We start from the raw sequence: 11,530 nt of genomic DNA on the forward strand, positions 1-11,530 counted from the left end.
AGTGTTCAGTTCTACAAAACTCCATACAACTGTTTAGTTCTACAAAACTCCATACCAGTGTTCAGTTCTACAAAACTCCATACCAGTGTTCAGTTCTACAAAACTCCATACAAGTGTTCAGTTCTACAAAACTCCATACAAGTGTTCAGTTCTAAAAAACTCCATACCAGTGTTCAGTTCTACAAAACTTCATACAAGTGTTTAGTTCAACAAAACTCCATACAACTGTTTAGTTCAACAAAACTCAACACAACTGTTTAGTTCTACAAAACTCCATACAACTGTTCAGTTCTACAAAACACCATACAAGTGTTTAGTCTTACAAAACTTGATACAAGTGTTTAGTTCTACAAAACTCCATACAAGTGTTTAGTCTTACAAAACTCCATACAAGTGTTTAGTCTTACAAAACTTCATACAAGTGTTCAGTTCTACAAAACTCCATACACGTGTTTAGTTCTACAAAACTCCATACAGGCGTTTAGTCTTATAAAACTCCATACAAGTGTTTAGTCTTATAAAACTCCATACAAGTGTTCAGTTCTACAAAACTCCATACAAGTGTTCAGTTCTACAAAACTTCATACAAGTGTTCAGTTCTACAAATCTCCATACAAGTGTTTAGTCTTATAAAACTCCATACAAGTGTTTAGTTCTACAAAACTCCATACAAGTGTTTAGTCTTATAAAACTCCATACAAGTGTTCAGTTCTACAAATCTCCATACAAGTGTTCAGTTCTACAAAACTTCATACAAGTGTTCAGTTCTACAAATCTCCATACAAGTGTTTAGTCTTATAAAACTCCATACAAGTGTTTAGTTCTACAAAACTCCATACAAGTGTTTAGTCTTATAAAACTCCATACAAGTGTTCAGTTCTACAAATCTCCATACAAGTGTTTAGTCTTATAAAACTCCATACAAGTGTTTAGTCTTATAAAACTCCATACAAGTGTTCAGTTCTACAAAACTCCATACAAGTGTTTAGTCTTATAAAACTCCATACAAGTGTTCAGTTCTACAAATCTCCATACAAGTGTTCAGTTCTTCAAATCTCCATACAATTGTTTAGTCTTATAAAACCCCATACAAGTGTTTAGTCTTATAAAACTCCATACGAGTGTTTAGTCGTATAAAACTCCATATAAGTGTTTAGTTTTACAAAACTCCATACAATTGTTTAGTCTTACAAACTCCATACAAAATATTTTACAACAGTTACAAAAAGTTTTATCAAGGTATACTAATTAATCTTTTTGGCAACTCTTCATATAAGTGTTCGGGACTTCAACTCCTCAATTAAATTTGTGTTTCAAAGTCCTGGTACATTACACATTTCAAGGTCATTAATACTAGGAATAGTTACATTTTGGACTTAAATATAAAAGTGTTTGATTGTATGTTACTTTAAACAAGATTTTATGTTAGGGTTTCCAGACCAAAGGTAATTTGACTTAGTATCTGTACAAATGTTTTTAGGTTAAGGAAATATAATGACCAATAAGAGCATTTGTTCCACCTGCTGTTTAGAGTTTCTTCTTGTCGCACGCTTATATTCAGATGGGAGAATACAACTTTTAATCCTATGCATACTGTAGAGTATACTGTATGAAATGTTACTCAGACTAAAAGAGAGTGTGTAACATTATTACCAAATGGGTGGTTCCCATTTTTTAAGGGCACTGACAGGTCAAGTTCAAGGGCCCTAATTAGGGATTCACTACTGATGGTTATATAGCCAAGGGTCTCAAGGATACCTACTCAGGGATGCCCCACTATTTACAGCTTATAGTTATCAACCCACTGAATGTTTGTAGCCATTACTTTTAAGTATTTGGCCAAAATTGTACAGTTCATCTGCAGGGTCTGGACATTTAATATAACCTTTCTAGGCATTTTGCACGCATGAGATTTAAATTAATATGTTAGCTACATTAAATAAATTAAGAATCTCCCAAACTTGTTTCTATATTATTTCCTTTTATAAAGTTTAAAGATTGCTTGTAAATATATGAAAGGTTTCATTGAAACTTGATAATTGTTTTCAATATTCAAGATGTACACTGCTTACCCCTAACTGCAGCTGAAGCAGGTGGTATTTTAGGCAGGAGCACAGCAATTATAGCATCATTTAACAGCAATGATAAACTTGCAATCAAGTGATGACAGAAACCAGCAGATACACTACCTTTTCCCTGAAATCTCTCAGCGTGAAAAAGTTTGAAGTGTGAAGGTTTATGTTTGCATTACTTCCTACTTAGCACAGAATATTTAAGTGTTTTAAAGGAATTGCAGGCCACCTGAACCTCTTGTCTATTCCCTGACAGTTATGTGTGATTAGATAGGAAGGTGGCACTAGTAGGTGAGCCAGAACCGTCATTTAGTTCAGCTTCAAAATATTTCATTGTAATAAAGTACAAAAGCGTGTTGGTTTATCATGGCATTTTGTCTTGAAGAAATCTAGAACTTGAGTGAGTTGTGTTGGCGTGGTAATCAGATGTGTTGATTAGCATGGCACAAAGAACTGAAATGTCTGTGTTAATGGTAGGGAAGGCTTTTTATGTGTCAGAAAGGATTTCATTCTTTGGAATATGTTGGATGCGAAGAAAGATATGTGAAATTTTAGGTCAATCCTGTCCACATTATTTACCCACCATCATCTGATGGTGGGCTATTCAAATCACCCTGTGTCCGTGGTCCGTCGTGCGTCCGTTGTCCGTCGTCCGTCGACCGTCCGTAAACAATTCTTGTTATCGGTATTTCTCAAGAAGTACCAGAGGGATCTTTCTCAAATTTTATATGCAGGTCCCCTTGGTTCTAAGCTGTGCAGGGCAACTTTTGAGACTGATCGGATAAACAACATGGCCGACAGGCAGCCATCTTGGATTTTGATCTTGAAAGTTTGTTATCGCTAATTCTCAAGAAGTACTAGAGGGATCTTTCTCAAATTTTATATGTAGGTTCCCCTTGGTCCTTAGCTGTGCAGGGCAACTTTTGAGACTGATCGGATAAACAACATGGCCGACAGGCAGCCATCTTTGATTTTGATATTGAACGTTTGTTATCGCTAATTCTCAAGAAGTACTAGAGGGATCTTACTCAAATTTTATATGTAGGTTCCCCTTGGTCCTTAGCTGTGCCGGGCATTTTTTTGAGACTGATCGGATAACCAACATGGCCGACAGGCAGCTACCATGGATTTTGATATTGAAAGTTTGTTATACCTATTTCTCAAGAAGTACTAGAGGGATCTTACTCAAATTCTATATGTAGGTTCCCCTTGATCCCTCGTTGTGTATGTTATATTTTGAGACTGATCATATAAACAACATGGCCGACAGGCAGCTACCATGGATTTTGATATTGAAAGTTTGTTATCGCTATTTCTAGGGAAGTACGGGAGGGATCTTTCACAAATTTTAAAAGTAGGTTCCTCTTGATCCCTCGTTGTGTATGTTATATTTTGAGACTGATCATAAAGACAAAAGGGATAAAAAGAAGAACTAAACAGATCTTTCTCATATTGCAATGATCGATTCTATTTCTTTCACATTAAGTACTGTACTAGTAAATATGTGAAATGACAAACTCACTTTGAAGGTTGGCTTTCATACACATCAGTATTAAGTTTAGATCAAAAGTACCTCAAGGTGCATTTACTGTTAACATGACTCGATCAAACAGATTAAAGGAAAGAAGAGAAAGGATCGAACTGACAAAGAACTAATGAAGATGGTACAAAGGTGGGCGCCAAGTTCCCTCTGGGATCTCTTGTTTTTAGGATTGTTTAGAAAGGTGATAAATATCGGCTTTGAAGGTTGAATCATTGTTGTGTTAGTTAAGATGTTACAGCACAATAAAAATCTTGTTGTTTGATTCCTCATTAGACTGGAACAGGTGCTGCCTTGTTTATTACCTGTATTAATGGTGTGAAGTAACATCATCATCATCACATACATAGCAGGCTACCCCACAAAGGGAGGAGGGGAGCGGGGCAAGTAGGAAAAGGTGGGGCAGTAGTCAGATCACACCCCACAACTATACCCCCATCCCATTGAATGGTGGGCCAGTAGTCACATACACTTATCACAGGTGGTAGGGAGTCCGAAGTCACACCCCTACCACAGAAAGAAGGGGGCCAGTAGTAACATACACTTACCAGGAGAGGGAGGGGGCAAGTAGTCACATACCCCTACCACAGGAGGGAGGGAGTCCGAATTAAAGTCACATACCCCTACCACAGAAAGGAGGGGGCCAGTAGTAACATACACTTACCACAGGAGGGAGGGGGTCCAAACCACATACACCTACCAGGGGAGGAGGGGAATCCAAAGTCACATATACCTACCACAGGAGGGAGGGAGTCCGAAGTCACATACACCTACCACAGGAGGGAGTGAGTCCAAAGTCACATACACCTAACACAGGAGGGAGGGAGTCCAAAGTCACATACACCCACACAGGAGGGAGGGAGTTCAAAGTCACATATACCTACCACAGGAGGGAGTGAGTCCAAAGTCACATACACCTAACACAGGAGGGAGGGAGTCCAAAGTCACATACACCCACACAGGAGGGAGGGAGTTTGAAGTCACACACACCTACCACAGGAGGAAGGGAGCCAGTAGTAACATAAACTTAACGGGGGAGGGAGGGAGTCCAAAGTCACATACACCTACAACAGGAGGGAGGGAGTCCGAAGTCACCAGCAGAGGGAGGGGCCAGTAGTCCAGTACCATGCCTGCTTCCTCACAGTTCTTCAATAAAGCATTTTGTTGCGAACTTTTCACACTGTGTGGCACCATTGAAAGCAGTAAGGCTGTTTAGATGGCAGCTTTGTAGTCGTGTAGGAATTCAAGCCATGCCAAGAAGGAGGCAAACATTTGACAGATTATCTTTGAAATAAGGATTTTATTTGCAGTTAAAATGTTTTACTGGAATCGAGGGATCTGCAAAACACATCTAACTTTTGAACGAGTTTTAAGTAAGATCTATAGGGGTCAATGGTCTCGAGAGATTGAAGATGGAGATGAAGGAGTAGATGTGTTTGTATATTAAACATGGATCAGGGGAGATTTTAACTTTTTAACAATATAAATAATGTTCCAAAAAAATGTATTTGATGTATGTTCACTATAAGATGCCCTGTCCTCACGGCCAATAGAGCTCAAGGTATGGCAAATAGCTTTGTGTCCTTTAAACATAGCCTCATGTTGTTAAGGAACTCTTTTTTGTATACTATATATGCAATTAAATCTTCAAATTCTTACTTAATTTTTTTCAAAGCCTTATTTCAAAGTTAAATGTAAGTATAAGTTATACTAAATTATCTGCAGATTATCAATCTGAAGAATCACCTATAAAACAGCTGTCGATCAACATAGGTTATGACGAACTGAAAACAGCAATGACAGGGGTCAGTTGAACTAGTTCTACACTGTGTTGTCAATAGTTACCATCACTCTTTAGGAGGTGTGGTGTAACATGTACATACAGTATGGTTAGTATACATATTGAGCCATGTATGGTTAGCTTGATATTTTATGAAAGATGTTTCAGAGATGAAAGTGTATGTGATAAACAGATTAATAACCTATGTATACAGATGGCCTTCTTAACTCCAGATCAGTTAACTGCATACATGGTTATGTATATAGCAATCCTATGTACTGTGATTTACATGTATGGTCAACTTGACAAGGTATTCTAAAGTATGCAACGAGAAATTATTTGCATGGTCAGCTTGACTAGGTATACTAAAGCACACTATGACAAATTATAAGATAAACCATACATGTATGGTCAGCTTAATCAGATATACTATAGTACACAAAGACAAACTATAACTAAGTTACAATGTACATGTATGGTCAGCTTGACCAGGTATACTATAATACAATGAGAGACTGTTATATACAATGTACATGTATGGTCAGCTTGACCAGGTATACTGTAATACAATGAGAGACTGTTAGATACACTGTTCATGCATGGTCAGCTTGACCAGGTATACTATAGTACACTAAGAGACTGTTAGATACACTGTACATGTATAGTCAGCTTGACCAGGTTTACTGTAATACAATGAGAGACTGTTAGATACACTGTTCATGCATGGTCAGCTTGACCAGGTATACTATAGTTCAATAAGAGACTGTTAGATACACTGTACATGTATAGTCAGCTTGACCAGGTATACTGTAATACAATGAGAGACTGTTAGATACACTGTTCATGCATGGTCAGCTTGACCAGGTATACTATAGCACAATAAGAGACTGTTAGATACACTGTACATGTATAGTCAGCTTGACCAGGTATACTGTAATACAATGAGAGACTGTTAGATACACTGTTCATGCATGGTCAGCTTGACCAGGTATACTATAGCACAATAAGAGACTGTTAGATACACTGTACATGTATAGTCAGCTTGACCAGGTATACTGTAATACAATGAGAGACTGTTAGATACACTGTTCATGCATGGTCAGCTTGACCAGGTATACTATAGCACAATAAGAGACTGTTAGATACACTGTACATGTATAGTCAGCTTGACCAGGTATACTGTAATACAATGAGAGACTGTTAGATACACTGTTCATGCATGGTCAGCTTGACCAGGTATACTATAGTACAATAAGAGACTGTTAGATACACTGTACATGTATAGTCAGCTTGACCAGGTTTACTGTAATACAATGAGAGACTGTTAGATACACTGTTCATGCATGGTCAGCTTGACCAGGTATACTATAGTTCAATAAGAGACTGTTAGATACACTGTACATGTATAGTCAGCTTGACCAGGTATACTGTAATACAATGAGAGACTGTTAGATACACTGTTCATGCATGGTCAGCTTGACCAGGTATACTATAGTACAATAAGAGACTGTTAGATACACTGTACATGTATAGTCAGCTTGACCAGGTATACTGTAATACAATGAGAGACTGTTAGATACACTGTTCATGCATGGTCAGCTTGACCAGGTATACTATAGTACAATAAGAGACTGTTAGATACACTGTACATGTATAGTCAGCTTGACCAGGTATACTGTAATACAATGAGAGACTGTTAGATACACTGTTCATGCATGGTCAGCTTGACCAGGTATACTATAGTACAATAAGAGACTGTTAGATACACTGTACATGTATAGTCAGCTTGACCAGGTATACTGTAATACAATGAGAGACTGTTAGATACACTGTTCATGCATGGTCAGCTTGACCAGGTATACTATAGTACAATGAGAGACTGTTAGATACACTGTACATGTATAGTCAGCTTGACCAGGTATACTGTAATACAATGAGAGACTGTTTGATACAATGTACATGTATGGTCAGCTTGACTAGGTATACTATAGTACAATAAGAGACTGTTAGATACACTGTACATGTATAGTCAGCTTGACCAGGTATACTGTAATACAATGAGAGACTGTTTGATACAATGTACATGTATGGTCAGCTTGACTAGGTATACTATAGTACAATAAGAGACTGTTAGATACACTGTACATGTATAGTCAGCTTGACCAGGTATACTGTAATACAATGAGAAACTGTTAGATACACTGTTCATGCATGGTCAGCTTGACCAGGTATACTATAATACAATGAGAGACTGTTATATACAATGTACATGTATGGTCAGCTTGACCAGGTATACTACAGTACAATGAGAGACTGTTAGATACACTGTACATGCATGGTCAGCTTGACCAGGTATACTATAGTACAATGGAGACTGTTAGATACACTGTACGTGCATGGTCAGCTTGACCAGGTATACTATAGTACAATGAGAGACTGTTAGATACAATGTACACAGTTTTGTACTTTAGTTCTCTATATAGAAGGGATAGATGGACCATTGAGTTCTTTGTAGAACAATGTGTTGATGTTTTTATTTAGATAATCTGTTTATCTTACTCCTTGTGCTGTCATGTATACTTCAGTTGTACACACTTTTATCCTGTATAGATTATAAACGACCCCCTGTGTTCTTGTATTTGATTGGCTGTAAAGATTACAGTTCTGTGTTACTGTATTTGATTGGCTGTACCATGATGTTCTAGCTATAATTATGACAGTGTCATGTTGATTTTGATTGGTTACCAGAGAAAAATGATCTAATCTTTACCTTCAATGACTCGGATCTTGTGTTGCTCTGTTTCTATGCCAGACACTAAAGATTACACTGTAAATTAGTCCTTGTCAAACAAATGATGATCTCCTGTTGTCCATTGTGATCATCTACATGTGTTACCTTAAAATAATTAAGCGTGAAGGTCAAATGTAGCCTACAGCTATGTGTGACTGAAACAACTTTTCTTTAGGGTCAACTTAAGTTTTCAACTAACTGAAATTCCATTTCATGAAGGTCAGTGATCATGATAGATTACAGCTTATACCAAAACAATTCTCAAGAGTCAACTTTATTCTATAGCTGACATTACTGGAAGAACAACTGTATCGTATAGCTTACTGAAACAACTTTTTTGAAGGATCAGCTTGTCTGCTGATATAAAATCTAAGTTTGAGGTTCAACTACCACAGTATATATAGTTTTACAGTTAAATTTCAAGGTTAATTAACATCTCATTTAGTATTTCTGTTATTTTCGTATGTTATTTGAAAAGTGCATGAATATTTACCTTTCTTTATGAACAGACCATCCCAGAATCCCTGAAAGTTAATTTAATAAGTCAGAAAGGAACATTAAGTCTAAAAGTCATATCAATTTTTGTTGGCTTTGTAATGATGTACGCATATAGAGAGTAATATAAAATGTAAAACATCAGATTTTCAGAAAGTGGAATAGAATTCTTAATCCTAACTATAACATGATACATTGTGTTTCATTGGAGCTCACCTTGCCCAAGTGTTAAGTGAACTGCTCTTGTTCATGGTCTGTCGTCAGCTGTTACTGTAAAACGTGCTACTCGCCCTGGGAACTGCAGAAGAGTTTTTTAATCCAACCAGGGGTAAAGGACTGGGCCAAATAGGACAAATAAAGTTGAGATTTTACCTTAATTTGGTCTAAAGTACCATTTAGGGGACTTCATGTTGTATAAATAGATGGTGATGCCTCACAAATAAAATAACCAAATAACAAAACAAAAAACACAACATAAATTTAAGGGTCACATGGGGTCCGCAGTAGTGTAGTGTCAGCAGCTGGATAGTTCGACGATAAAAATACTTACGATCTACTGGACCGAATATGACTGTTTTTGTACTGATCATAATAAAGTATTGTTTGTGTGTCCTCAGAATCAAGGAAGCCCAGACACGAGTAAGACAGCTACAGGAGGGTAAAAAGGTGGCGATCTCTACACAGATCAGGACGCGCTCAAAGAAACCAGGCGGATTAGTAAGTACACTGAAATAAAGGCAACTAGACTAGAGTCTAATTACCAACTCCAATAGACACCAGGGCCTGTATGAAACCTTTTTTGAGACTCAAGCATGGATTTTGTGCTCAGACCAACTTACTTATGACTTGGTAAAAGCATGTAACAGGGTCAAAAAGTCAAGTCTAGGTTTTGAAAATAGTATTAAGCTTCAAATCTCTAACGTCATTACAAGATATGAATTTTTATCAATTTCTAACCAAACAAGAAATCAGGCTTGAGCACAGAATCTGAATTGGAGCTTGAGAACAATTTCATGGATATGGGAGGAACAAGGTGCTGGGTCTCACTCTCAAAGGAGTGCTGGGGTTGGACCGTTGGGGCTACACCCTCTGTCTGGTAATAATGAAGGGACAGACACTGGGACTATGGGCTCTATCTGATGTGTACTCTTGCTCCAGTAGTGCTAAGGAATGAGTAAGTCTGGAGTCTCGGGCCCTGACCACAGTCAGTATGGCTCCAATGGTATCACTCCACGCCTTTCATTTCCACCAAATCGGAGGCTCGCACTTGTTTTAGCAAGTGTAAGAGTAATGACCAGATTAATTGGGTATTATCTTTTCTTTAGAGTTAGAGAATTTTACATTTTTTGTACATGTTATACACAACAGACTTCTATATCCATCTGATATAAAAGAAAACTCTGCGTACACGTAATGCTATTGCATGATAACCTTTTGGTTTGCTCAAGTTTTGTACTCCTCCTTTGCAAGGAGAACTTCAAATAGAATTAAAACTTCATAAAATCTCTGGAATAGATGCAGGTCTTGAGAAATCTATCTATAGCGTAGTTTATAGATTGGTGTGTGGTGCCACAGTTCTGATAGCGCCGCCACCTTCGTTGGATGGAAACTTCGAAAGTTTTGCGTTCTATAATTATAACCCACTTGACATTTATTGCAGTCTAAGTGTTTAATGTCTCAGCATGTTTGAATTTAAGATTAAACTATTAACATTATAGCTATCGTTTTAAAATTGAAGAGTTTATCGTAGACACACTTCCAACTTGTTCTGAGAGTGTCTACCTCCGGCTAGGATTTATAGTTCTCCCGCCGGTTATGGCTGTACGTATCTGTGACCACTGATTCTACGCCTGACAGATAGCAGTACTATCACCAAACTGTCGCAGTAGAAAGGCACATTATTTTCACAATTTTACAGGTTGCCGTATAATAGTTTAGAAGTTGCAGATCTCCCAGAACTAAAACATCCTGTCAGCAAGATTAATGTTCCAGCTTTTGAAAAAAAAAATGAAAGTTTGTGTTTTCTATTAAGAAAATATCACAAATAAGAATCGTCCTATTTGTCTTGTCTATAAGTGTTACCTGTATGTAGTCTAATTCATGTTTGGTCACTACATGAGGAATGGGTTTAGAATGACGACAAAGATCTATTATATAAGTGCTTTTCCATTCTTTGAAAGTAGGTTTTGTCTAGATGATGGATGTCAGAAACAGGTACATGGGGGATCCTTTTTTGTGTTAGAAAACAGGATGTTTCTATCAGTCCTGTTGGTGAGAAAACAGGATGTTTCTATCAGTCCTGTTGGTGAGAAAACAGGATGTTTCTATCAGTCCTGTTGGTGAGAAAACAGGATGTTTCTATCAGTCCTGTTGGTGAGAAAACAGGATGTTTCTATCAGTCCTGTTGGTGAGAAAACAGGATGTTTCTATCAGTCCTGTTGGTGAGAAAACAGGATGTTTCTATCAGTCCTGTTGGTGAGAAAACAGGATGTTTCTATCAGTCCTGTTGGTGAGAAAACAGGATGTTTCTATCAGTCCTGTTGGTGAGAAAACAGGATGTTTCTATCAGTCCTGTTGGTGAGAAAACAGGATGTTTCTATCAGTCCTGTTGGTGAGAAAACAGGATGTTTCTATCAGTCCTGTTGGTGAGAAAACAGGATGTTTCTATCAGTCCTGTTGGTGAGAAAACAGGATGTTTCTATCAGTCCTGTTGGTGAGAAAACAGGATGTTTCTATCAGTCCTGTTGGTGAGAAAACAGGATGTTTCTATCAGTCCTGTTGGTGAGAAAACAGGATGTTTCTATCAGTCCTGTTGGTGAGAAAACAGGATGTTTCTATCAGTCCTGTTGGTG

At 37.6% G+C, this 11,530-nt stretch overlaps 1 protein-coding gene across 1 annotated transcript in view; it reads left to right on the forward strand.

Moving 5' to 3' along the window:
- The window catches only part of LOC110460830 (protein cappuccino-like), a 62,927-nt gene extending 53,514 nt beyond the window's left edge, over nt 1-9,413 (forward strand). Inside the window, exon 20 of the mRNA XM_021514005.1 lies at nt 9,296-9,413. Within this exon, the coding sequence (XP_021369680.1) occupies nt 9,296-9,413 (118 nt within the window). The remainder of the gene's footprint in view (nt 1-9,295) is intronic.
- The last annotated feature ends 2,117 nt before the right edge of the window (nt 9,414-11,530 follow it).

The sequence above is a fragment of the Mizuhopecten yessoensis genome, unplaced genomic scaffold (assembly GCF_002113885.1).
Source record: "Mizuhopecten yessoensis strain PY_sf001 unplaced genomic scaffold, ASM211388v2 scaffold10485, whole genome shotgun sequence".
Classification (NCBI taxonomy): Eukaryota; Metazoa; Mollusca; class Bivalvia; order Pectinida; family Pectinidae; genus Mizuhopecten; species Mizuhopecten yessoensis.